Here is a 27,321-nt window from a genome sequence, read left to right on the forward strand (position 1 = left end):
CATGCCTTCAACCTTCAACCCATACGGAGGCTAACCTAGTTTAGCTTCAACATGCTAGTTAGATTACCAATGCTATGTAGGCTAACCTAGCTAAGCTTAATTACCATGCTAGTTCGATTACCAATATTACGCAGGCTAACCTAGCTTAGCGTCATCATCATACTAGTTAGCAGGCAGCTTACGCCGCCTTCGCCACTTACAGTACAGTACAGGTTAGGCATCGCCCGGCGTGCAAAACAAGCAGACCCATTGCTACTGAAGCAAATCTAGTTTTATCACCTACATAATATATCATTAATATAGATTCAATATCAGCCAGCCATCATCAACTATATTATCCTATCCAATAAAAAGCCTCCGCTCAGTCTTGCTCAATCCCCATTGGTCAGCGTGGCCACGCATGCTCTGCCTCACGATGCAAAGGACACATCTGATTGGTTACCTGAGCCGATTTAGGAGCTCATTGGCTTCTAGTGGTTTATGCAAGAACCTTTGAGATCTGCGCAAAACAGAGAGAGGAGTTCACACACACAGTTCTCAAACACATACAGATCTCACACACACTGAGTGTACTCATGGAGTACATCAGACATACTGGTGGGGAGATTGTACTGTAATGAGTCCTCTGTGGACCTCTGGGGGGAGGAAGGGAACGAGGGAAGGGGGTGACAGACAGGGGGGAGGGAAAGCGACAGAAAGAAAATGAAAGAACGTGAGAGAGAAAAAGAAGGAGATAGAGGGGGAGGGAAAGTGAAAGAGAAAGAGATAGAGGGGGAAGGAAAGAAAAAAAGAGACAGCGAAAGAGAAAGGGAGAGAGAGAAAGCAAGAAGGAGAGGGAAAGCGAAGAGAAGGGGAGAGAGAGAAAGCAAGAGAGAGAGAGAGGAGATAGAGAGAAGGAGATAGAGGGATGGGGGAGGGAAAGCAAAAGAGAAAAAGAGAGAGAGAGAGAAAGAGAGATGTACCTATTGGTCTCTTTGAGTCCTAGATAAGCCTGAGTGATTGCACCAGAGTCCTTCATCTTATGAACATCCTCTGCATAGTGCACTGGCTCTGTCATTGTCTCCTGGAGAGAGGGATGACATGGAGGGGGATGAGAGAGGAAAAGAACCACATTCACATGTAGAGAAGACACAACAGAGCATCAGGCAGAGAACAGAGACATTATGACATTATTATTCCACTTTAATCTTGACCCATCCAGTATTGTGAATCTAAAGACCATACATACGGTGGTGTTACATGCAAATAAATCAGTGGCACGTGTGTATGTGTTTAAGCTAGTTATTCCCAGAGCGTGCAGTCAGCAGAGTTCTAGTACCTTCTCATCCTTTAGGAAGGCATGGCAGGAGAGAGAAGAGAGGAGATAGGGATAGAAGGAGAGAGAGACTGGAGTGTTAGAAGCATTGATAGTGCAGTGGACAGACATGAAAAGGTTGCACGTGTGTGTATGTGTATATATGTGTCCGTGCATGGGTCAGTGTGCATGTGTGTGTGTTTGCACATGTCCGTGTACGTATGTGTGTGTGTGTGTGGGTCCCTCCATGTCTCCTACCTTGTGCTGCATGGCCTCCTTCTGTGAGACCAGTTGAGATCGTAGAATCAGCACCTCCTCTTTCCGCACCTCCAGCTCCTCACACGAGGAGTTCAGTTGGTCCATGAGAACTTTGTAGGGTGGACTTCCTGGTGCCCCCGCCCCAGCGCCTGCATTACCCAGCAGGCTCTGCCTCATGGCGGTCAGGTCGTGCTTCAACTTCTTGTTCTCGGAATCCAGCTCCTGGCGCTGTGGATTAAAGATGGATACCGCCGGCGGCAGACAGAGAGTTAATACACACCCATAGAGATGGAAATGTCAATGCTAAAATGGGTTATGTCCATCTAGAGATCTCTAATCATCTATGTATACAACACACTCACCCAGAAAATCCAGTCCCAAATCAACCCCTAGCCCCGTGATTGGCAACTGGCGGCCCCCGGGGCCCTTGAGCCACGAGCTGTTGTCCACCTAAGTCCTAGCCCCTACCCACTACCGTAGATATGAGTAGATTGGATATCTATACAATACCTTGAGAGACTCGTACTCCAGTTCTGCTCCACGTGATTTCTTATGCTCCTCATCATCCTGACAGACAGAGAGGTCCGACAGTAAAGTAAGTAAGACTGTGGTTGTAATACAACATAGTATTGTAGTAATATTGTGTATTACTGTGGCTGTACCCTGACTCTAGCCCGCTGGAACTGCTCCTCCTTGTTTTCTAGCTCGTTGCGGAGAGAGGATTTCTCCTGCTCCAGCTCGGTCACGCGTTTCTGCAGCTTCAGAGTCAGAGACGTGTCCATGCCCCGGGTCACATCCTGTCACAACAGGAAGTGAGGTCAGAGACAGGAATGACACTGATAGGCGGAGCTTTGGGGCATCGTCGTGGGCATTAAAGACATTAGCTGTCAATCCTAAAACATTACAGAAAGTGTTTTACTGAATGACGACCAATTCTGCAGGGTTGTAGTTGTAATAACTGTTAAAATAACTACAGAACAGGTTGAAGCAACATAAACAAGTTTTATGTAACATGTTCTATTGGTGAGAGGAAGTTCCTTTCTAAGTCCCGCCCCACTCACTTCTCCATGTCGGGAACTTTCTTCTGATTCGGCGAACTCGGAGTTGTAGGTGCACTCTGATCCGTTGCTGCTGTGGGTGGAGTCTGTTCTCCTGTGGCCGGGCTTGGGCACGCTCTGGAGAAAGGAGGGGCAAGGGGACGTTAGTGTGTGTTTGTTTGGTGTGTGTCCATGTAGTATGGTGGGGCAGTGTGGCGTGTGTGTAAGTATGTGTGGTCTGGTTTGGTCCAGTGTTTGTGAGTGTGTGTGGTCTGGTTTGGTCCAGTGTTTGTGTGTGGTCTGGTTTGGTCCAGTGTTTGTGTGTGGTCTGGTTTGGTCCAGTGTTTGTGAGTGTGTGTGGTCTGGTCTGGTCCAGTGTTTGTGAGTGTGTTTGGTCTGGTTCGGTCCAGTGTGTGTGGTCTGGTTCGGTCCAGTGTTTGTGAGTGTGTGTGGTCTGGTTCGGTCCAGTGTGTGTGGTCTGGTTCGGTCCAGTGTGTGTGGTCTGGTACGGTCCAGTGTTTGTGAGTGTGTTTGGTCTGGTTTGGTCCAGTGTTTGTGTGTGGTCTGGTTTGGTCCAGTGTTTGTGTGTGGTCTGGTTCGTTCCAGTGTGTGTGGTCTGGTTTGGTCCAGTGTTTGTGAGTGTGTGTGGTCTGGTTCGGTCCAGTGTTTGTGAGTGTGTGTGGTCTGGTTCGGTCCAGTGTTTGTGAGTGTGTGTGGTCTGGTTTGGTCCAGTGTTTGTGAGTGTGTGTGGTCTGGTTTGGTCCAGTGTTTGTGAGTGTGTGTGGTCTGGTTTGGTCCAGTGTTTGTGAGTGTGTGTGGTCTGGTTGGTCCAGTGTTTGTGAGTGTGTGTGGTCTGGTTGGTCCAGTGTTTGTGAGTGTGTGTGGTCTGGTTTGGTCCAGTGTTTGTGAGTGTGTGTGGTCTGGTTTGGTCCAGTGTTTGTGAGTGTGTGTGGTCTGGTTTGGTCCAGTGTTTGTGAGTGTGTGTGGTCTGATCTGGTCCAGTGTTTGTGCGTGTGTGTGGTCTGGTTTGGTCCAGTGTTTGTGTGTGGTCTGGTTTGGTCCAGTGTTTGTGTGTGGTCTGGTTCGGTCCAGTGTTTGTGTGTGGTCTGGTTCGGTCCAGTGTTTGTGTGTGGTCTGGTTCGGTCCAGTGTTTGTGTGTGGTCTGGTTCGGTCCAGTGTTTGTGTGTGGTCTGGTTCGGTCCAGTGTTTGTGTGTGTGTGTGGTCTGGTTCGTTCCAGTGTTTGTGTGTGTGTGTGGTCTGGTTCGTTCCAGTGTTTGTGAGTGTGTGTGTGGTCTGGTTCGTTCCAGTGTTTGTGAGTGTGTGTGGTCTGGTTCGTTCCAGTGTTTGTGAGTGTGTGTGGTCTGGTTCGGTCCAGTGTTTGTGAGTGTGTGTGGTCTGGTTTGGTCCAGGGTTTGTGAGTGTGTGTGGTCTGGTTTGGTTTGGTCCAGTGTGTGTGGTCTGGTTCAGTCCAGTGTTTGTGAGTGTGTGTGGTCTGGTTCGTTCCAGTGTGTGTGGTCTGGTTCGGTCCAGTGTGTGTGGTCTGGTTCGGTCCAGTGTTTGTGAGTGTGTGTGGTCTGGTTCGGTCCAGTGTGTGTGGTCTGGTTCGGTCCAGTGTGTGTGGTCTGGTTCGGTCCAGTGTGTGTGGTCTGGTTCGGTCCAGTGTTTGTGAGTGTGTGTGGTCTGGTTCGGTCCAGTGTTTGTGAGTGTGTGTGGTCTGGTTCGGTCCAGTGTGTGTGGTCTGGTTCGGTCCAGTGTTTGTGAGTGTGTGTGGTCTGGTTTGGTCCAGTGTTTGTGAGTGTGTGTGGTCTGGTTCGGTCCAGTGTGTGTGGTCTGGTTCGGTCCAGTGTGTGTGGTCTGGTTCGTTCCAGTGTGTGTGGTCTGGTTCGGTCCAGTGTTTGTGAGTGTGTGTGGTCTGGTTCGTTCCAGTGTGTGTGGTCTGGTCCGGTCCAGTGTTTGTGAGTGTGTGTGGTCTGGTTCGGTCCAGTGTTTGTGGTCTGGTTCGGTCCAGTGTTTGTGAGTGTGTGTGGTCTGGTTTGGTCCAGTGTTTGTGAGTGTGTGTGGTCTGGTTCGGTCCAGTGTGTGTGGTCTGGTTTGGTCCAGTGTTTGTGAGTGTGTGTGGTCTGGTTCGGTCCAGTGTTTGTGTGTGGTCTGGTTCGGTCCAGTGTGTGTGGTCTGGTCTGGTCCAGTGTTTGTGAGTGTGTGTGGTCTGGTTCGGTCCAGTGTTTGTGAGTGTGTGTGGTCTGGTTTGGTCCAGTGTTTGTGGTCTGGTTCGGTCCAGTGTTTGTGAGTGTGTGTGGTCTGGTTCGGTCCAGTGTTTGTGAGTGTGTGTGGTCTGGTTTGGTCCAGTGTTTGTGGTCTGGTTTGGTCCAGTGTTTGTGAGTGTGTGTGGTCTGGTTCGGTCCAGTGTTTGTGAGTGTGTGTGGTCTGGTTCGGTCCAGTGTGTGTGGTCTGGTTCGGTCCAGTGTGTGTGGTCTGGTTCGGTCCAGTGTGTGTGGTCTGGTTCGGTCCAGTGTTTGTAAGTATGTGTGGTCTGGTTCGGTCCAGTGTGTGTGGTCTGGTTTGGTCCAGTGTTTGTGAGTGTGTGTGGTCTGGTTCGGTCCAGTGTGTGTGGTCTGGTTTGGTCCAGTGTTTGTGAGTGTGTGTGGTCTGGTTTGGTCCAGTGTTTGTGAGTGCGTGTGGTCTGGTTTGGTCCAGTGTTTGTGAGTGTGTGTGGTCTGGTTTGGTCCAGTGTTTGTGAGTGTGTGTGGTCTGGTTCGGTCCAGTGTTTGTGCGTGTGTGTGGTCTGGTTTGGTCCAGTGTTTGTGAGTGTGTGTGGTCTGGTTTGGTCCAGTGTTTGTGAGTGTGTGTGGTCTGGTTCGGTCCAGTGTTTGTGAGTGTGTGTGGTCTGGTTCGGTCCAGTGTTTGTGAGTGTGAAAATGTTGACATGCTATGCGTTAGCCTCCTACCACAGAGAGAGTGATTTCTTCCTTGAGGTCGTCGTAGCGTTCCTCCAGTCTCAGGTGTTCTGTTAGGAGGTTCTGGTAGCGAGACCTCTCCTCGTTCAGATCGCTCTCCAACTGCTGAGTCTCCTCCGCTAATGCACGAGTCATTTTCTCTGAAAGGGGGAGGAGGAGGAGATGGGGAGGAGAGAGCACAGAGAGAAGAAGGGAAAGGGGGAGGAGGTGGAGATGGGGAGGAGAGAGCACAGTGAGAAGAAAGGAAAGGGGGAGGAGGTGGAGATGGGGAGGAGAGAGCACAGTGAGAAGAAGGGAAAGGGGGAGGAGGTGGAGATGGGGAGGAGAGAGCACAGAGAGAAGAAGGGAAAGGGGGAGGAGGTGGAGATGGGGAGGAGAGAGCACAGAGAGAAGAAGGGAAAGGGGGAGGAGGTGGAGATGGGGAGGAGAGAGCACAGAGAGAAGAAGGGAAAGGGGGAGGAGGTGGAGATGGGGAGGAGAGAGCACAGAGAGAAGAAGGGAAAGGGGGAGGAGGTGGAGATGGGGAGAAGAGCACAGAGAGAAGAAGGGAAAGGGGGAGGAGGTGGAGATGGGGAGGAGAGAGCACAGAGAGAAGAAGGGAAAGGGGGAGAGAGAGGAGAAAGAAGTTCAGCACGTGTGGGGAACGTATCATCAATTCTCTGTATGGAACTTCAACAATGAATGTGATTGATCTAAAAGTATTAACACGGAATGTGATTGGTCTAAATATAGTAACAGTGAATGTGATTGGTCTAAAGCTAGTGAATGGTTGGTACCTGTCATCTGCTGGCTCTGTTCCTTGATCATTCGGTTCAGGTCGTCTTTCTCGGTCTTCAGCAGACCATTCTGCTGCTTCAGATCTGCTACCATCTTCACACACAGGAGAAAATACTTCAATCAAGTCTACCACAGCCTATTGGTCCAGTAATCTATCAATCATGTGATTTGAGAACACTAGCAGATCTGGGTCAAATAGTTTCAAATACTTAAAGGTGCACTTGATTTGCTGGACCAGTGTGCAGAGGTGGGGGCGTTTTAGAACATTTCCATTGGTTCCAGTGTACAGGGTGAAACAAATCAAGTGCATCTTCAGTATTTGACAGATGTTCTGTATCTGACTCAGGTCTGGACTGTCGGGACATTGGGGTTTAGTTGATTTCACTGGGCTTCTGGAGGACTGCTCTACTGTACTGCACAGCTAGCACTAGTCTACCTGCTATTAACTACACAACCACACCACACGAGTCTACCTGTCTCACCTACACACCCACACTACACTAGTCTACCGGTCTCACCTACACACCCACACTACACTAGTCTACCTGCTATTAACTACACAACCACACCACACGAGTCTACCTGTCTCACCTACACACCCACACTACACTAGTCTACCGGTCTCACCTACACACCCACACTACACTAGTCTACCTGTCTCACCTACACACCCACACTACACTAGTCTACCTGCTATTAACTACACAACCACACGAGTCTACCTGTCTCACCTACACACCCACACTACACTAGTCTACTTGTCTCACCTACACACCCACACTACACTAGTCTACCTCCTATTAACTACACACCCACACTACACTAGTCTACCTGCTATTAACTACACAACCACACGAGTCTACCTGTCTCACCTACACACCCACACTACACTAGTCTACCTGTCTCACCTACACACCCACACTACACTAGTCTACTTGTCTCACCTACACACCCACACTACACTAGTCTACCTGCTATTAACTACACACCCACACTACACTAGTCTACCGGTCTCACCTACACACCCACACTACACTAGTCTACCTGCTATTAACTACACACCCACACTACACTAGTCTACCGGTCTCACCTACACACCCACACTACACTAGTCTACCTGTCTCACCTACACACCCACACTACACTAGTCTACCTGCTATTAACTACACAACCACACGAGTCTACCTGTCTCACCTACACACCCACACTAGTCTACTTGTCTCACCTACACACCCACACTACACTAGTCTACCTGTCTCACCTACACACCCACACCACACGAGTCTACCTGTCTCACCTACACACCCACACTACACTAGTCTACCGGTCTCACCTACACACCCACACTACACTAGTCTACCTGTCTCACCTACACACCCACACTACACTAGTCTACCTGCTATTAACTACACACCCACACTACACTAGTCTACCTGTCTCACCTACACACCCACACTACACTAGTCTACCTGTCTCACCTACACACCCACACTACACTAGTCTACCGGTCTCACCTACACACCCACACGACACTAGTCTACCTGCTATTAACTACACACCCACACTACACTAGTCTACCTGCTATTAACTACACAACCACACCACATGAGTCTACCTGTCTCACCTACACACCCACACTACACTAGTCTACCGGTCTCACCTACACACCCACACGACACTAGTCTACCTGCTATTAACTACACACCCACACTACACTAGTCTACCTGCTATTAACTACACAACCACACCACATGAGTCTACCTGTCTCACCTACACACCCACACTACACTAGTCTACCTGTCTCACCTACACACCCACACTACACTAGTCTACCGGTCTCACCTGCACCAAGGCAATGGCCTCCCAGCCCGCCATGTGCCCAGTCTGCAGTAGATTCCCCTGGGTCCTAAACCGTTGAACCACGACACACATTACACATTCTTATACAAACTTGTCACACTTCTATAGGGCCACTATGGGAACGATGTATGAAAGGGAGCCATTTAACTGAAATATATCTGAGAAGTGACTGGAGGAGACAAGATGAAGAGATGACTAGAGTGAGCCGTTTTCTATCCCACCACCCTCCTCACCCCTCACCTTCTCCATCTCATCCCTGTACTTGGTAGCCCAGTCCTCTATTGTCTTCTTCTCTTTCTGGGTGGTGGTCAGCTCTTTCCTCAGCCTCTCCAGCTCCTCCAGAAGGGAAGTGACACGGTTGGCGTTGTTCTTGGCTTCCTCTTCTATCCCCTTCAGCTTAGACACCTCTACCTTCAGCTTGTCACTCTCCACCGCGTGGGACGTCTCCAGACAGCTCAGCCGCTCGCTAGTCACACGGTTGTCTTTAGCCTTGGAGAGAGAGAGATCATGTTAATGTAATGTGTGAAGATGCATATTCTATTCGAGCAGTCACTCTTGGAGGAGAGAGTTTGTTATCCAGCAGCACAAAGATCCAAAATGGCCACCTGGTTTCTACAGAGCCCCACCTGTTCATCTAACTTCCTCTGCAGCTGCATGATCTTATTCTCCATGCCAACGTTAAGTTTCTTGAAATGTTCAACGGAGCGGGCCTCGATTTTCAGCTTCTTCAGCTCTTTCTTGGCCTTCATCCTCCTGATGCAGCACTGCAGATAGACGATGGCTCGCAGGGATCGCTTGTACCGCTGTCTGGCCAGCCAGCCACGCACGTGTTTCTGGATGAACACAGCTTTGTGGTTACGCAGCAACTGTGGAGAGAGAGGGAGAAAGAGAGAGTTAGTTCCTGTGAATGTAATGTGAGAATTCTGGTGTTCCTGAGCTGTTATTGGTCTCCTGGGCTTCATCTTGCTGTTAATCCACAACAACAAGAGATCTATCTAGTGTCTACTCTTCTACCTAATATAACAGACGTGTGATGTCAGAGACACAGAGAGAGAGAGACAAACAGATGCACAGACAAACAGATATCCTGGCAGGGTTATGTTAAAGAGGTCAGCTGTGTGTGTCAGTCAGTGGGACAGTCCCTAACTACTGCCATGTCACCTGACCCTAACATGGCCCCAGTGACCAAAGAGACATCAGCCTAGTTCTCTCACTAACTCCCAGTAACCAGAGACACCAGCCCAGTTCTCTACCTAGCTCCCAGTAACCAGAGACACCATCCTAGTTCTCTCCCTAACTCCCAGTAACACCAGCCTAGTTCTCTCCCTAACTCCCAGTAACCAGAGACACCAGCCTAGTTCTCTCCCTAACTTCCAGTAACCAGAGACACCAGCCTAGTTCTCACCCTAACTCCCAGTAACCAGAGAGACACCAGCCTAGTTCTCTCCCTAACTCCCAGTAACCAGAGAGACACCAGCCTAGTTCTCTCCCTAACTCCCAGTAACCAGAGAGACACCAGCCTAGTTCTCTCACTAACTCCCAGTAACCAGAGAGACACCAGCCTAGTTCTCTCCCTAACTTCCAGTAACCAGAGACACCAGCCTAGTTCTCTCCCTAACTCCCAGTAACCAGAGACACCAGCCTAGTTCTCTCCCTAACTCCCAGTAACCAGAGACACCAGCCTAGTTCTCTCACTAACTCCCAGTAACCAGAGACACCAGCCTAGTTCTCTCACCAACTCCCAGTAACCAGAGAGACACCAGCCTAGTTCTCTCACTAACTCCCAGTAACCAGAGACACCAGCCTAGTTCTCTCCCTAACTCCCAGTAACCAGAGACACCAGCCTAGTTCTCTCCCTAACTCCCAGTAACCAGAGACACCAGCCTAGTTCTCTCCCTAACTCCCAGTAACCAGAGACACCAGCCTAGTTCTCTCACTAACTCCCAGTAACCAGAGACACCAGCCTAGTTCTCTCACCAACTCCCAGTAACCAGAGAGACACCAGCCTAGTTCTCTCACTAACTCCCAGTAACCAGAGACACCAGCCTAGTTCTCTCCCTAGCTCCCAGTAACCAGAGACACCAGCCTAGTTCTCTCACTAACTCCCAGTAACCAGAGACACCAGCCTAGTTCTCTCCCTAGCTCCCAGTAACCAGAGACACCAGCCTAGTTCTCTACCTAACTCCCAGTAACCAGAGACACCAGCCTGGTTCTCTCCCTAACTCCCAGTAACCAGAGAGACACCAGCCTAGTTCTCTCCCTAGCTCCCAGTAACCAGAGACACCAGCCTAGTTCTCTCACTAACTCCCAGTAACCAGAGAGACACCAGAGTAGTTCTCTAGTTCTCTCACCAACTCCCAGTAACCAGAGAGACACCAGCCTAGTTCTCTCCCTAACTCCCAGTAACCAGAGACACCAGCCTAGTTCTCTCCCTAACTCCCAGTAACCAGAGACACCAGCCTAGTTCTCTAGTTCTCTCACCAACTCCCAGTAACCAGAGAGACACCAGCCTAGTTCTCTAGTTCTCTCACCAACTCCCAGTAACCAGAGAGACACCAGCCTAGTTCTCTCCCTAGCTCCCAGTAACCAGAGACACCAGCCTAGTTTTCTCCCTAACTCCCAGTAACCAGAGAGACACCAGCCTAGTTCTCTCCCTAACTCCCAGTAACCAGACACCAGCCTAGTTCTCTCCCTGACTCCCAGTAACCAGAGACACCAGCCTAGTTCTCTCACTAACTCCCAGTAACCAGAGACACCAGCCTAGTTCTCTCCCTAACTCCCAGTAACCAGAGAGACACCAGCCTAGTTCTCTACCTAACTGCCAGTAACCAGAGAGACACCAGCCTAGTTCTCTCCCTAACTCCCAGTAACCAGAGACACCAGCCTAGTTCTCTCCCTAACTCCCAGTAACCAGAGAGACACCAGCCTAGTTCTCTCCCTAACTCCCAGTAACCAGAGAGACACCAGCCTAGTTCTCTCCCTAACTCCCAGTAACCAGAGAGACACCAGCCTAGTTCTCTCCCTAACTCCCAGTAACCAGAGAGACACCAGCCTAGTTCTCTACCTAACTCCCAGTAACCAGAGAGACACCAGCCTAGTTCTCTCCCTAACTCCCAGTAACCAGAGACACCAGCCTAGTTCTCTCCCTAGCTCCCAGTAACCAGAGAGACACCAGCCTAGTTCTCTACCTAACTCCCAGTAACCAGAGAGACACCAGCCTAGTTCTCTCCCTAACTCCCAGTAACCAGAGAGACACCAGCCTAGTTCTCTCCCTAACTCCCAGTAACCAGAGAGACACCAGCCTAGTTCTCTCCCTAACTCCCAGTAACCAGAGAGACACCAGCCTAGTTCTCTACCTAGCTCCCAGTAACCAGAGAGACACCAGCCTAGTTCTCTACCTAGCTCCCAGTAACCAGAGAGACACCAGCCTAGTTCTCTCCCTAATTCCCTGGTAGTGGTCCAGGTATGAGGGTGACCCAAGTCCATCCAATGTTGAACTGGAGTTATTTATAAACCACACTGCTGACAGACATGCAGGACAGCTGTGCTGTTAGCTGGCAGTGCTAGGTGTGTGTGTGTGTGTTGGTTCTTCTATCCAAATCTCCACAAATGTCCCTCCACAAAGAGAGTAAAACAAGAAACATGTAGTGTGTGTATACTGTATGTGTCTCTCACCCCTTGGTATTTCTGTCGGGCCATGTATGCTCTGAGGATAGTCTGCATGACCAGGGCAGCAGCCTGCTTCTGTAGGTACAGTTTCCTCTGAACACACATCCTCTGGAACTTCTGGATAGTGATGGCTGCCAGAGTCTGACGCATGTACTTAACCAGACTGGGGCAGGGAGAGAGTGAGAGAGGGGGACAGAGGAGGCAGGAGAGAGATAGAGAGGGGAGGGAGAGAGGCAGGGGAGAGAGAGAGAGGGGAGGCAGGAGAGAGACGTGGGACAGAGGAGACAGAGAAGGTAGGGGAGAAAGAGTGTATTCAGGGTAATTGGTGAAAAATGCTGTTGAATTACCATAATTTACCCACCAATAACCTCCAACTGATCCGATTAACAAATCAATCAAATCACAAATAGATATTTATAAAAATGTTCCCACTTCCTACAATACATCAGACAATTCTGATGTGCTCCTTTTCAGGAAGTCATACAGTCTAAACTACTTTTATCTGCATGGTGATTGTCCAGAGGGTGCTGAGTGACAGGTGTGTGCTCCACTGACCAGCGGGCCTGGTGTCCGCGGGTGTATCTCTGGATGGTGATGGCAGCATGCTTCTTGCGGAGGTACTTCTTGCGTACCAGCCAGCAGCGGATGGTCTTCTGGATGCGGACGCACGCCTTCCTCAGCTTATCAGCCCTCAGCTTCTCCAGGTAGGCAACCTGACCAGCCCTGAAGAAGATCTTCGTCTTACCAAACTGGTACTTGTCCTGGTCCTGGAGAGAGACAGAGAGAAACATCCTGTTTTAGGGGATCAGTTTGAGCAAGGTGAGGTCCAGAATTGCTCAGAAATCAGGGATGGGCAACTCCAGTCGTGGTCCTGATTGGTGGCACACTTTGCCCCAGCTAACAAACCTGACTCATCATGCAGTTAGTTTAATCAGCTGGGTTTGCTAAGGATGGGGAGAATGTGTCTCACCCCTCCGGCCCCCGAGAACTGGAGTTGACCATCTCTGACATAAATAATTGGGACGGAAGATGATTTGTAGATCTTTGATTCTGCGCAGTCTGATTGCAATGTAGTTGATCTCAAACAGGCCTGACCTCTAACCCCTGAACCCTCATACCTGCACCAGTTTCTCCAGGACGTTCCTACAGGTCAGCCTCCTGTCCGACAGGACGTCCTTCTGCTTCATCAGAACCCGGTAACGACTGAAGAACTCCTGGTAGGTCCACCTGGATGGGAAGCCTGCGGCTGAGATGCGGATGGTTTCCAGAACACCACAGGCTCTGAGCTGCTGCACCGCTCGCTTAGGGTCAAACCTAAAGACAACATTCACCTAACGTTAGGGTCAGACCCACACACAACATTCAGCTCAACCTAAAGACAACGTACACCTAACATTAGGGTCAAACTTAAAGACAATATTCCACTAATGTTAGGGTCAAACCTAAAGACAACATTCCACTAATGTTAGGGTCAAACCTAAAGACAACATTCACATAGTTAATCCAACCATACCAGCCAGACCTGGAGAGAACCATTCAGCCTCATGACATCACAATTACATTCACCTAACATCATCTTGCCAAGTCAGATGGTACTATGGCAACTTAACCAGAGTAGCATGCAGATACTCACGTGAAGGGGAACTTGAGGTCGTTGGGCTTGATGCAGCGAACATAGTGAGGAGTGGTCGCATTCAGAGTCTCCATCAACATAGCCAGAGAGTTCCGGAACTACAGGAGGAGAGGAGAGAGGGAGAAGAGAGGACAGAGGAGAGAGGGAGAAGAGAGGACAGAGGAGAGAGGGAGAAGAGAGGACAGAGGAGAGAGGGAGAAGAGAGGACAGAGGAGAGAGGGAGAAGAGAGGACAGAGGAGAGAGGGAGAAGAGAGGACAGAGGAGAGAGAGAGAAGAGAGAAGAGAGGACAGAGGGAGAAGAGAGGACAGAGAAATAGGAGAGAGGGAGAAGAGAGGACAGAGGCAGAGGAGAGAGGGAGAAGAGAGGACAGAGGCAGAGGAGAGAGGGAGAAGAGAGGACAGAGACCGAGGAGAGGGAGAGAAGAGAGGACAGAGACAGAGGAGAGGGAGAGAAGAGAGGACAGAGACAGAGGAGAGGGAGAGAAGAGAGGACAGAGATAGAGGAGAGAGGGAGAAGAGAGGACAGAGGAGAGAGAGAGAAGAGAGGACAGAGACATAGGAGAGAGGGAGAAGAGAGGACAGAGGAGAGAGAGAGAAGAGAGGACAGAGACAGAGGAGAGGGCAAGAAGAGAGGACAGAGGAGAGAGAGAAGAGAGGACAGAGACAGAGGAGAGGGAGAGAAGAGAGGACAGAGGAGAGAGAGAGAAGAGAGGACAGAGACAGAGGAGAGGGAGAGAAGAGAGGGAGAAGAGAGGACAGAGGAGAGAGGGAGAAGAGAGGACAGAGGAGAGAGGGAGAAGAGAGGACAGAGGAGAGAGGGAGAAGAGAGGACAGAGGAGAGAGGGAGAAGAGAGGACAGAGGAGAGAGGGAGAAGAGAGGACAGAGACAGAGGAGAGGGAGAGAAGAGAGGACAGAGACAGAGGAGAGAGGGAGAAGAGAGGACAGAGGAGAGGGAGAGAAGAGAGGACAGAGACAGAGGAGAGGGAGAGAAGAGAGGACAGAGACAGAGGAGAGAGGGAGAAGAGAGGACAGAGGAGAGAGAGAGAAGAGAGGACAGAGACAGAGGAGAGGGAGAGAAGAGAGGACAGAGGAGAGAGGGAGAAGAGAGGACAGAGACAGAGGAGAGAGGGAGAAGAGAGGACAGAGGCAGAGGAGAGAGGGAGAAGAGAGGACAGAGGCAGAGGAGAGAGGGAGAAGAGAGGACAGAGGCAGAGGAGAGAGGGAGAAGAGAGGACAGAGGAGAGAGGGAGAAGAGAGGACAGAGGCAGAGGAGAGAGGGAGAAGAGAGGACAGAGGAGAGAGAGAGAAGAGAGGACAGAGGAGAGAGAGAGAAGAGAGGACAGAGGCAGAGGAGAGAGGGAGAAGAGAGGACAGAGACAGAGGAGAGAGGGAGAAGAGAGGAGAGGCAGAGGAGAGAGGGAGAAGAGAGGACAGAGACAGAGGAGAGAGGGAGAAGAGAGGACAGAGACAGAGGAGAGAGGGAGAAGAGAGGACAGAGGCAGAGGAGAGAGGGAGAAGAGAGGACAGAGGCAGAGGAGAGAGGGAGAAGAGAGGACAGAGGCAGAGGAGAGAGGGAGAAGAGAGGACAGAGGGAGAAGAGAGGACAGAGGGAGAAGAGAGGACAGAGACAGAGGAGAGAGGGAGAAGAGAGGACAGAGACAGAGGAGATAGGGAGAAGAGAGGACAGAGACAGAGGAGAAAAACATTTCAGCTATTCTGACTCTGGTTGGCAAGTCCCAACCCTGGTCTGAGTGTCCGTAGGTGTGTGTGTCTATGATCAGTCTACCTGGCAGCCAACAGTCTTCTTGTGCTCCTTGCTGCTTGCTCCAGCAGATCTGATCTGTTTTGGTTTGACACTGAGTCGTGTTCGACCTCCTGGAGCGGTCCCTGTCGGACTGGTCACTTTCTCCTCATCCTGAAACAGCTCCACTAGCAGGTCCAACTACACACACACACACAAACATTACTGCAAATAAGACACTGTTCTTAATTGACTTATATATATATATATATGACTTGTATTAATAAAAAGGTAGCAGCATACAACAGACAGTTACGTCACAAACTTGCTCAGCTAATAGTTTGCATTGTTAGCCATAGGTATCTGTGGGAGGCTTATTCATACCATCCTTTCTATCTAACAATCTAAAATGACAACAAAGAACATTGTACATGTTATGGTTCAAGGAGAAAGCGATTGGTTATTGTGTTCTCTGTATTGTGGTTGGCTAAGATGGGGAGAGGGCCACAGTGCAGCCCCCCCCCCCCCCCCCGGCGTAGTCTCCAGTGCTGCAGCGTCCGTTCAGCCCCCCCCCCCACCACCACCACATACTTAAGTGCCATTTGAGCTGATGTGAGACCACGGTGAGGAAGAATGAATGGTGTGGGTTAGTAAGATAGAAAGAACTAACGAAGGTTGAGACAGAAAGAGGGTAAATGAGGAGGGCAGCATGTTTACCTTTAGCTGTTTAACGGTTGTTGTCATGACGGGACAGACACATGGACAACAGATGTAAAACAAACAACACAACGACAAAATAAAGATTAACCAAAAATGAAAGAAACCTAGGAATTGAAAATAATTTCAGTACACACATCTAAAACATATTCAAAGTATAATTGATATAAAAGTAGAAATCCAAATCAAAGGGCCATCAGAACAGGCAGGTAGATGTCATGGTGTCTGCTGACCAAGGCTGTTTGTAATGATAACACGGCATCAGACCATAGACGTGGCACAATGTCTGACGGCTCAGACAGCAGAACACATGACTGAGCCGTTTCTTCGCTGATGGTAGGCACAGAAGGAATGTGTGTTTATTGTCGACACAAACACACACAGAACCATGAGGATGGGTTGAAATGCTACATTCCTATAGCTTCATTCTCATTAAAGAGTCATTATCACTTCTACACCATTACTGGTTAGTCAAGCTGGTTTCCATGGCAACACACGTACACACACATACACGCACACAGTATTGCCATGGATGATTGTTCCAGTGTAGTTAACCCTGTGTGTGTTTAAGGTGTTAGGGGTTAAAGGAGTGTTTTAACCCTTACCCCTCTCTGCTGCTGCTGGCCTCTACAACAGAACAACGGGCAGAGTGAGTCTTTATACACACACACGCATACACACACACTGCAAGGCTTATTTGGTGGACAGAAAATGTCTCCAACTGTGTGCACATCATCATTACACCACATGGACAGCAGAGGGTGCTGTTTCTCCTGACCTTCACTGGGTTCCCTGTCGGAGGTCATTCAGTGAGACAACACAGACTGTCAAACATACGCACTAATGAGAATGTCATCAAATGTGTGTGTGTTACCCGTTGAATGTGCAGTGTGTGTGTGTGTGTGTTACCCGTTGAATGTGCAGTGTGTGTGTGTGTTACCCATTGAACGTGCAGTGTGTGTGTGTTACCCATTGAATGTGCAGTGTGTGTGTGTTACCCATTGAATGTGTGGTGTGTGTGTGTGTTACCCATTGAACGTGCAGTGTGTGTGTGTTACCCATTGAACGTGCAGTGTGTGTGTGTGTTACCCGTTGAACGTGCGGTGTGTGTGTGTGTTACCCATTGAACGTGCAGCGTGTGTGTGTGTTACCCGTTGAACGTGCGGTGTGTGTGTGTGTTACCCGTTGAACGTGCGGTGTGTGTGTGTGTTACCCATTGAACGTGGTGTGTGTGTGTGTGTTACCCATTGAACGTGCGGTGTGTGTGTGTGTGTTACCCATTGAACGTGCGGTGTGTGTGTGTGTTACCCATTGAACGTGCAGTGTGTGTGTGTTACCCATTGAACGTGCAGTGTGTGTGTGTGTGTGTTTGGCAGGGACACACACCTTGCTGGCCTTCAGGACATTGATCTGCTCTTCATTCACTGTGTCCTTGTTCTTCTCCAGAAAGCCATCACACTGGTACTGCACCTGGACACAACAGTTAGAAAATAAAGTCATTTTGCTGACACTTTTATCATAAGTGATTTTCAGAACTGTCCATTTTGACTCAGATTATCAATCAGAACAGCATTCATTTTATTCATAGAGTGAACCCGCTCACTTCCCTCTCTCTGTAACCGGACACTGAGACTAAAACACAACTCAGCACTACTGGGTCAGCCAAGACATCAACTCTGCACACACAACACACAGTGATCAGTACCTTGTCAGCGAAGTGCTGTATGATGAAGGCTTTGTTGGACATGCGAGGTTTCTCAAACAGAGAGCAGGTCTTCAGATGGGTGTTATACAGCTTCTGGGCCCACGAGTCATCTGAACCTTTAGGCATCTGGACACACAGAACACTGGTTCACACTAGTTACTCTGGATGTGTGTGTCTGTGTTATGGATGTCTGTGTTCACCTCTGCATTATGTATGTATGCATGTATGTACAGTGGGGCAAAAAAGTATAGAGTCAGCCACCAATTGTGCAAGTTCCCCCACTTAAAAAGATGAGAGAGGCCTGTAATTTTCATCATAGGTACACTTCAACTATGACAGACAAAATGAGAAAAAAAAATCCAGAAAATCACATTGTAGGATTTTTAATGAATTTATTTGCAAATTATGGTGGAAAATAAGTATTTGGTCTATAACAAAAGTTTATCTCAATACTTTGTTATATACCCTTTGTTGGCAATGACAGAAGTCAAACATTTTCTGTAAGTCTTCACAAGGTTTTCACACACTGTTGCTGGTATTTTGGCCCATTCCTCCATGCAGATCTCCTCTAGAGCAGTGATGTTTTGGGGCTGTTGCTGGGCAACACAGACTTTCAACTCCCTCCAAAGATTTTCTATGGGGTTGAGATCTGGAGACTGGCTAGGCCACTCCAGGACCTTGAAATGCTTCTTACGAAGCCACTCCTTCGTTGCCCGGGCGGTGTGTTTGGGATCATTGTCATGCTGAAAGACCCAGCCACGTTTCATCTTCAATGCCCTTGCTGATGGAAGGAGGTTTTCACTCAAAATCTCACGATAGATGGCCCCATTCATTCTTTCCTTTACACAGATCAGTCGTCCTGGTCCCTTTGCAGAAAAACAGCCCCAAAGCATGATGTTTCCACCCCCATGCTTCACAGTAGGTATGGTGTTCTTTGGATGCAACTCAGCATTCTTTGTCCTCCAAACACGACGAGTTGAGTTTTTACCAAAATGTTCTATTTTGGTTTCATCTGACCATATGACATTCTCCCAATCTTCTTCTGGATCATCCAAATGCTCTCTAGCAAACTTCAGACGGGCCTGGACATGTACTGGCTTAAGCAGGGGGACACGTCTGGCACTGCAGGATTTGAGTCCCTGGCGGCGTAGTGTGTTACTGATGGTAGGCTTTGTTACTTTGGTCCCAGCTCTCTGCAGTTCATTCACTAGGTCCCCCCGTGTGGTTCTGGGATTTTTGCTCACCGTTATTGTGATCATTTTGACCCCACGGGGTGAGATCTTGCGTGGCGCCCCAGATCGAGGGAGATTATCAGTGATCTTGTATGTCTTCCATTTCCTAATAATTGCTCCCACAGTTGATTTCTTCAAACCAAGCTGCTTACCTATTGCAGATTTAGTCTTCCCAGCCTGGTGCAAGTCTACAATTTTGTTTCTGGTGTCCTTTGACAGCTCTTTGGTCTTGGCCATAGTGGAGTTTGGAGTGTGACTGTTTGAGGTTGTGGACAGGTGTCTTTTATACTGATAACAAGTTCAAACAGGTGCCATTAATACAGGTAACGAGTGGAGAACAGAGGAGCCTCTCAAAGAAGAGGTCTGTGAGAGCCAGAAATCTTGCTTGTTTGTTTGAAGGTGACCAAATACTTATTTTCCACCATAATTTGCAAATAAATTCATTAAAAATCCTACAATGTGATTTTCTGGATTTTTTTTCTCATTTTGTCTGTCATAGTTGAAGTGTACCTATGATGAAAATTATAGGCCTCTCTCATCTTTTTAAGTGGGAGAACTGGCACAATTGGTGGCTGACTAAATACTTTTTTGCCCCACTGTATGTATGTATATATCTATTATGTATGTGTGTGTGTATGTGTGCCTCTGCATTATGTGTGTGTGTGTCTGTGTGCGCCTCTGCATTACGTACGTACGTACGTATGTATGTATGTATGTATGTATGTATGTATGTATGTATGTATGTATGTATGTATGTATGTATGTATGTATGTATGTATGTATGTATGTATGCCTCTGCATTATGTGTGTGTGTGTGTGTGTGTGTGTGTGTGTGTGTGTTTGTGTATGTGTGTACCTTGCACTCTTCGTCCAGCAGGTCTAGTACCCCCATCTTGGCCTCTATGAGGTTGATACATGGCTGGTTATCATAGAAGTCTATCAGAGTCCAGGGAATCTGCTCCTTCAAATACTCCTCCTGCTCCAGCTTGAACACATGCTGTAGATAGGAGAGGGGAGGAGAAAGAGGAGAGGAAAGGAGCGGAGGGGAGGAGAGAGAGGATTGGAAAGGAAAGGAGGGGAGAGGATAGGAGAGGGGAGGAGAAAGAGGGAGATGAAAGGAGAGGAGGGGAGAAGAGAGGGGAGTGGAAAGGAAAGGAGGAGAGAGGATAGGGGAGGAGAAAGGGGAGAGGAAAGGAGAAGAGGGGAGGAGAGAGTGGAGTGGAAAGGAAAGGAGGGGAGAGGATAGGAGAGGGGAGGAGAAAGAGGAGAGGAAAGGAGAGGAGAAGAGGGGAGTGGAAAGGAAAGGAGGGGAGAGGATAGGAGAGGGGAGGAGAAAGAGGAGAGGAAAGGAGAGGAGAAGAGAGGGGAGTGGAAAGGAAAGGAGGGGAGAGGATAGGAGAGGGGAGGAGAAAGAGAGAGAGGAAAGGAGAGGAGGGGAGAAGAGAGGGGAGTGGAAAGGAGAGAGGGCAGAGGAAAGGAGAGTGGAGAGAAAAGGATAGGGGGGAGGGCAGAGGAGAGGAAAGGAGAGGGCAGAGGAAAGGAGAGGGCAGAGGAAAGGAGAGGAAAGGAGAGGGCAGAGGAAAGGAGAGGGCAGAGGAAAGGAAAGGAGAGGGCAGAGGAAAGGAGAGGAAAGGAGAGGGCAGAGGAAAGGAAAGGAGCGGAGGGGAGGAGAGAGAGGATTGGAAAGGAAAGGAGGGGAGAGGATAGGAGAGGGGAGGAGAAAGAGGGAGATGAAAGGAGAGGAGGGGAGAAGAGAGGGGAGTGGAGTGGAAAGGAAAGGAGGAGAGAGGATAGGGGAGGAGAAAGGGGAGAGGAAAGGAGAAGAGGGGAGGAGAGAGTGGAGTGGAAAGGAAAGGAGGGGAGAGGATAGGAGAGGGGAGGAGAAAGAGGAGAGGAAAGGAGAGGAGAAGAGAGGGGAGTGGAAAGGAAAGGAGGGGAGAGGATAGGAGAGGGGAGGAGAAAGAGAGAGAGGAAAGGAGAGGAGGGGAGAAGAGAGGGGAGTGGAAAGGAGAGAGGGCAGAGGAAAGGAGAGTGGAGAGAAAAGGATAGGGGGGAGGGCAGAGGAGAGGAAAGGAGAGGGCAGAGGAAAGGAGAGGGCAGAGGAAAGGAGAGGAAAGGAGAGGGCAGAGGAAAGGAGAGGGCAGAGGAAAGGAAAGGAGAGGGCAGAGGAAAGGAGAGGAAAGGAGAGGGCAGAGGAAAGGAGAGGAAAGGAGAGGGCAGAGGAAAGGAGAGGGCAGAGGAAAGGAAAGGAGAGGGCAGAGGAAAGGAGAGGAAAGGAGAGGGCAGAGGAAAGGAGAGGGCAGAGGAAAGGAGAGGGCAGAGGAAAGGAGAGGAAAGGAGAGGGCAGAGGAAAGGAAAGGAGAGGGGAGAGGAAAAGGGAGAGGAGAGGGGAGGGGAGAAGAAAGGAGAGGAGAGGGAAGGTCAGCATGTACAGAGAGGATCACATTGTTACTCTGCATCAATAACCAAAGATATCAAACTATTTATATTGTTATTTTGGAATACTTTTACGCACTAACAGGGTTATTTAGACAACGGCACCACAGGAGTTCAGTTTCAGACAGGACACACACAGTTCTCTCACCATGTTAAACTGCTGTTGCAGTTTCTCGTTAGCATAGTTGATACAGAACTGTTCAAAACTGTTGATCTCAAACGTCTCAAACCTGGAGAGCAGAGGAGAGGTCAGAGAGTGACTGTCTCACACACACACACACACACACACACACACACACACACACACACACACACACACACACACACACACACACACACACACACACACACACACACACACACACACACACACACACACACACACACACACACACACACACACACACACACACACACACACACACACACCACCCACCCATAGATATCCAGGACTCCTATGAAGGAGTGCTGTTTGACGGTGGCGCGCAGAGATTTGTTGACATGGTCCACGATCCAGTTGAAGACTTTGGCGTAGATGTGTTTGGCGAGCGCGTCGCGGGCATTGGAGGCTTGCAGCCGAGGGATGGGCTTGATGTAGGTCTCCTGGGCTGTCTTCAGCTTCTTGTGGCACAGCCAATGAGACATGTCCTGGTAGGTCACACCCATCAGCTCACAGAACACCGTCAGGTGGCGGTTATTGGGCTGAGAGAGAGGGATTCATGGTCATTTCAATCAATTGCTCAATTCGTCTTTCTGCTATTCTTTCCATCTCCTTAAACCTTCTTAACCATCTTGGAGAAGATCCAAGGTCCCTCCCCTCAGACCTTCTTCTCCAATGGGTTTTGAGAAGGAGGTGAGGATAGAGGATGCGAGGAAGTGAGTCAAGACGATTTGAGAAAGAGTCACTCATTAGGAGAGGTCAGAGGTTTAATAATAGAGGTTAGAGGTCAGAGAGGTTGGAGGTGTCTCCTTACAGGTATGATGCTGCTGTCAGAGTCTCGGTCCTTGATCTCCACGTTGCCCAGATGTAAGATGGCAGCCAGGACCTGGAACAGCCCCTTCTGGTTCAACTCGTTGATGCCTGAACACAAACACACACAAAATAATACTATCAAAATCAACACTACACTAAAACCCAAAATGGGATAGAGTAAATGACTGCCTGGGAAATGTTCATGTGTGTGTGTGTGGTGTTTGTGTGTGACCAAGGACAGTAGGGGATCTTAGCGCTAAGAGCATTGGGCCAGTAACCGAAAGGTAGTTGGTTTGAATATACAAGTCGACAAGGTGAAAATCTGTCTATGTTCACTTTATTTATTTAATTTTTTTATTTTACAGTTATTTTACCAGGTAAGTTGACTGAGAACACGTTCTCATTTGCAGCAACGACCTGGGGAATAGTTACAGGGGAGAGGAGGGGGATGAATGAGCCAATTGTAAACTTGAGGAAGGCACTAAACCCTAATTTTCTCCAGGGGCGCAACACTACTATGGCTGACCCTGTAAAACAGCACGTTTCACTGCACCTATCCAGTGTATGTGACAATTAAACCTAGTTGTGTGTGTATATATTACCTTGAAGTGAGAAGGAATGTCAGGTGTGTGTGTGTATATATTACCTAGCAGTGAGAAGGAATGTCAGGTGTGTGTGTGTGTATATATTACCTAGCAGTGAGAAGGCATGTCAGGTGTGTGTGTATATATTACCTAGCAGTGAGAAGGCATGTCAGGTGTGTGTGTGTATATATTACCTAGCAGTGAGAAGGAATGTCAGGTGTGTGTGTATATATTACCTAGCAGTGAGAAGGCATGTCAGGTGTGTGTGTATATATTACCTAGCAGTGAGAAGGAATGTCAGGTGTGTGTGTATATATTACCTAGCAGTGAGAAGGCATGTCAGGTGTGTGTGTATATATTACCTAGCAGTGAGAAGGAATGTCAGGTGTGTGTGTGTATATTACCTAGCAGTGAGAAGGCATGTCAGGTGTGTGTGTGTGTATATATTACCTAGCAGTGAGAAGGAATGTCAGGTGTGTGTGTGTGTATATATTACCTAGCAGTGAGAAGGCATGTCAGGTGTGTGTGTGTGTATATATTACCTAGCAGTGAGAAGGAATGTCAGGTGTGTGTGTATATATTACCTAGCAGTGAGAAGGAATGTCAGGTGTGTGTGTATATATTACCTAGCAGTGAGAAGGAATGTCAGGTGTGTGTGTATATATTACCTAGCAGTGAGAAGGAATGTCAGGTGTGTGTGTGTATATATATTACCTAGCAGTGAGAAGGCATGTCAGGTGTGTGTGTATATATTACCTAGCAGTGAGAAGGCATGTCAGGTGTGTGTGTATATATTACCTAGCAGTGAGAAGGAATGTCAGGTGTGTGTGTGTATATATTACCTAGCAGTGAGAAGGAATGTCAGGTGTGTGTGTGTATATATATTACCTAGCAGTGACAAGGCATGTCAGGTGTGTGTGTATATATTACCTAGCAGTGAGAAGGCATGTCAGGTGTGTGTGTATATATTACCTAGCAGTGAGAAGGAATGTCAGGTGTGTGTGTGTATATATTACCTAGCAGTGAGAAGGCATGTCAGGTGTGTGTGTATATATTACCTAGCAGTGAGAAGGCATGTCAGGTGTGTGTGTATATATTACCTAGCAGTGAGAAGGCATGTCAGGTGTGTGTGTGTATATATTACCTAGCAGTGAGAAGGCATGTCAGGTGTGTGTGTGTATATATTACCTAGCAGTGAGAAGGCATGTCAGGTGTGTGTGTATATATTACCTAGCAGTGAGAAGGCATGTCAGGTGTGTGTGTATATATTACCTAGCAGTGAGAAGGAATGTCAGGTGTGTGTGTGTATATATTACCTAGCAGTGAGAAGGCATGTCAGGTGTGTGTGTATATATTACCTAGCAGTGAGAAGGCATGTCAGGTGTGTGTGTATATATTACCTAGCAGTGAGAAGGAATGTCAGGTGTGTGTGTGTATATATTACCTAGCAGTGAGAAGGCATGTCAGGTGTGTGTGTATATATTACCTAGCAGTGAGAAGGCATGTCAGGTGTGTGTGTATATATTACCTAGCAGTGAGAAGGAATGTCAGGTGTGTGTGTATATATTACCTAGCAGTGAGAAGGCATGTCAGGTGTGTGTGTATATATTACCTAGCAGTGAGAAGGCATGTTGTGTTGTGCACATCTCTTTAGCATCGTCGACTCCATCGATGACCGGGTTCCGGCCCTGGTTGGTGCAGTGGAAGACATCAGCACTACCTGCATGGACAACACACACACACACACACACACACACACACACACAAAATCAACAGTGGTTAATCAGTAGCCTATAGAAAGTATTCTATTCTATTCAAATGTTATGAGCAGCTGCCCAGGAGAATACTGCTACATTAGGGTCACTGGGATCACACAGGGCCAAATCCTGACCTGATGTGAGTGTGACACATTGAACTCTTACTAATACGTGCACGCATAAACTGCGCACACACGCACACTCACAAGACAAAGCCTTCTCTAGACTAAAGCAACCATAGCCTGTTACCTGGCAACTCAGGGCTGATATCACCGTGACAACACCTCCATTCTGGGGGTGTGTCTCTGCCAAGAGGCCAGCTGAGAGAGACTAGGGCAATGTGTGTTTGGCAGAGATGTAGTGTGTCCAACAGCAGATGAAGTGTGTGTGTGTGTGTGTGTGTGTGTGTGTGTGTGTGTGTGTGTGTGTGTGTGTGTGTGTGTGTGTGTGTGTGTGTGTGTGTGTGTGTGTGTGTGTGTGTGTGTGTGTGTGTGTGTGTGTGTGTGTGTGTGTGTGTGTGTGTGTGTGTGTGTGTGTTCACAGGTGGAATTTAGGAATATTGAGGAGCAACAAACAGCCTTGTTAGATGACACACACAGCCTCTTTCTGCCTCACACCCAGGGAGAGAGCTAACATGATCTCTACCTCAGTCCATCTCTGCAGGCAGCCTGGCACTGCCTCACACCCAGGGAGAGAGCTAACATGATCTCTACCTCAGTCCATCTCTGCAGGCAGCTGGGCACTGCCTCACACCCAGGGAGAGAGCTAACATGATCTCTACCTCAGTCCATCTCTGCGGGCAGCCTGGCACTGCCTCACACCCAGGGAGAGAGCTAACATGATCTCTACCTCAGTCCATCTCTGCAGGCAGCCTGGCACTGCCTCACACCCAGGGAGAGAGCTAACATGATCTCTACCTCAGTCTATCTCTGCAGGCAGCAGGGCACTGCCTCACACCCAGGGAGAGAGCTAACATGATCTCTACCTCAGTCCATCTCTGTGGGCAGCAGGGCACTGCCTCACACCCATAACATGACCTCTGATCTAACAGGAGCTCTACTGTAGTTAGTGTGACCCCACAGTAGATATGACTCAATATGGCTGAGGTCTGTCCTCACGTTTCTGTTTACAAATACACTGTACTACTTCCTCTAACCCTGTTACACATCTCACCTATATGATCTAATATGGTTGTCTATGATCATGGAGAATGACTGGGGCGCCATTTTGAATTATCCATGTGTCATTTATTGATGTTAATAAATTGCCTGACGACTGATCCTGAATTTAATTCCACTGCCCTACCAATTGCTTCAAATTAAACCTTTGTCACATGCGCCGAATACAACAAGTGTAGACCTTACCGTGAAATGCTTACTTACAAGTCCTTAACCAACAGCGCAGTTCAAGAAGAGTTAAGAAAATATTTACCAAATAAACTAAAGTAAAAAATGATTAAAAATGAACAACAATAACGAGGCTATATACAGGAGTCAGTGTGCGGGGGTACAGGTTAGAGGTAAGTTGTACATGTAGGTGGGGGTGAAGGGACTATGCATAGATAATAAACAGCGAGTAGCAGCAGTGTACATGTAGGTAGGGGGAAAGGGACTATGCATAGATAATAAACAGCAAGTATTGTACGACCCTAACCCTGTACAAAAAAATGTGGGGGGTCAATGTAATAATCCGGTGGCCATTTGATGAATTGTTCAGCAGTCTTATGGCTTGGGGGTAGAAGCTGTTATGGAGCCTTTTGGACATAGACTTGGTGCTCCGGTACCGTTTGCCGTGCGGTAGCAGAGAAAACAGTCTATGACTTTGGTGACTGGAGTCTTTGACAATTTTATGGGCTTTCCTCTGACACCGCCTATGTAGGTAGAGTCACTTTAATAACTCTACCTACATGTACATACTACCTCAACTAACCGGTGCCCCCGCACATTGACTCTGTACCAGTACCCCCCTGTATATAGCCTCCACATTGACTCTGTACCATTACCCCCCCTGTATATAGCCTCCACATTGACTCTGTACCGGCACCCCCCTGTATATAGCCTCCACATTGACTATGTGCCAGTACCCCCCTGTATATAGCCTCCACATTGACTCTGTACCATTACCCCCCTGTATATAGCCTCCACATTGACTCTGTACCGGCATCCCCCTGTATATAGCCTCCACATTGACTCTGTACCGGCACCCCCCTGTATATAGCCTCCACATTGACTCTGTACCAGTACCCCCCTGTATATAGCCTCCACATTGACTCTGTACCGGCACCCCCCTGTATATAGCCTCCACATTGACTATGTGCCAGTACCCCCCTGTATATAGCCTCCACATTGACTCTGTACCATTACCCCCCTGTATATAGCCTCCACATTGACTCTGTACCGGCACCCCCCTGTATATAGCCTCCACATTGACTCTGTACCGGCACCCCCCTGTATATAGCCTCCACATTGACTCTGTACCAGTACCCCCCTGTATATAGCCTCCACATTGACTCTGTACCGGCACCCCCTGTATATAGCCTCCACATTGACTCTGTACCAGTACCCCCCTGTATATAGCCTCCACATTGACTCTGTACCGGCACCCCCCTGTATATAGCCTCCACATTGACTCTGTACCAGTACCCCCTGTATATAGCCTCCACATTGACTCTGTACCGGCACCCCCCTGTAT

General features: G+C 48.7%; 1 protein-coding gene across 1 annotated transcript in view; it reads right to left on the bottom strand.

Moving 5' to 3' along the window:
- Positions 1-27,321, bottom strand: part of LOC129846760 (unconventional myosin-Va-like) — a 106,792-nt gene that overhangs the window by 18,248 nt on the left and 61,223 nt on the right. Inside the window, exons 8-29 of the mRNA XM_055914622.1 lie at positions 24,486-24,593; positions 22,291-22,397; positions 21,753-22,018; positions 21,465-21,546; positions 19,737-19,877; positions 17,649-17,774; positions 17,330-17,413; positions 15,272-15,427; positions 13,484-13,581; positions 12,969-13,164; positions 12,406-12,617; positions 11,857-12,013; positions 8,808-9,047; positions 8,422-8,670; positions 6,321-6,414; positions 5,536-5,684; positions 2,614-2,727; positions 2,215-2,349; positions 2,063-2,119; positions 1,553-1,780; positions 963-1,063; positions 443-499 (exon numbers count right to left, since the gene is read on the bottom strand). Coding sequence (XP_055770597.1) covers positions 443-499; positions 963-1,063; positions 1,553-1,780; positions 2,063-2,119; positions 2,215-2,349; positions 2,614-2,727; positions 5,536-5,684; positions 6,321-6,414; positions 8,422-8,670; positions 8,808-9,047; positions 11,857-12,013; positions 12,406-12,617; positions 12,969-13,164; positions 13,484-13,581; positions 15,272-15,427; positions 17,330-17,413; positions 17,649-17,774; positions 19,737-19,877; positions 21,465-21,546; positions 21,753-22,018; positions 22,291-22,397; positions 24,486-24,593 — 3,157 coding nt within the window. The remainder of the gene's footprint in view (positions 1-442; positions 500-962; positions 1,064-1,552; positions 1,781-2,062; positions 2,120-2,214; positions 2,350-2,613; positions 2,728-5,535; positions 5,685-6,320; positions 6,415-8,421; positions 8,671-8,807; positions 9,048-11,856; positions 12,014-12,405; positions 12,618-12,968; positions 13,165-13,483; positions 13,582-15,271; positions 15,428-17,329; positions 17,414-17,648; positions 17,775-19,736; positions 19,878-21,464; positions 21,547-21,752; positions 22,019-22,290; positions 22,398-24,485; positions 24,594-27,321) is intronic.

Source organism: Salvelinus fontinalis, unplaced genomic scaffold, assembly GCF_029448725.1.
Source record: "Salvelinus fontinalis isolate EN_2023a unplaced genomic scaffold, ASM2944872v1 scaffold_0623, whole genome shotgun sequence".
In the NCBI taxonomy this organism is placed as follows: Eukaryota; Metazoa; Chordata; class Actinopteri; order Salmoniformes; family Salmonidae; genus Salvelinus; species Salvelinus fontinalis.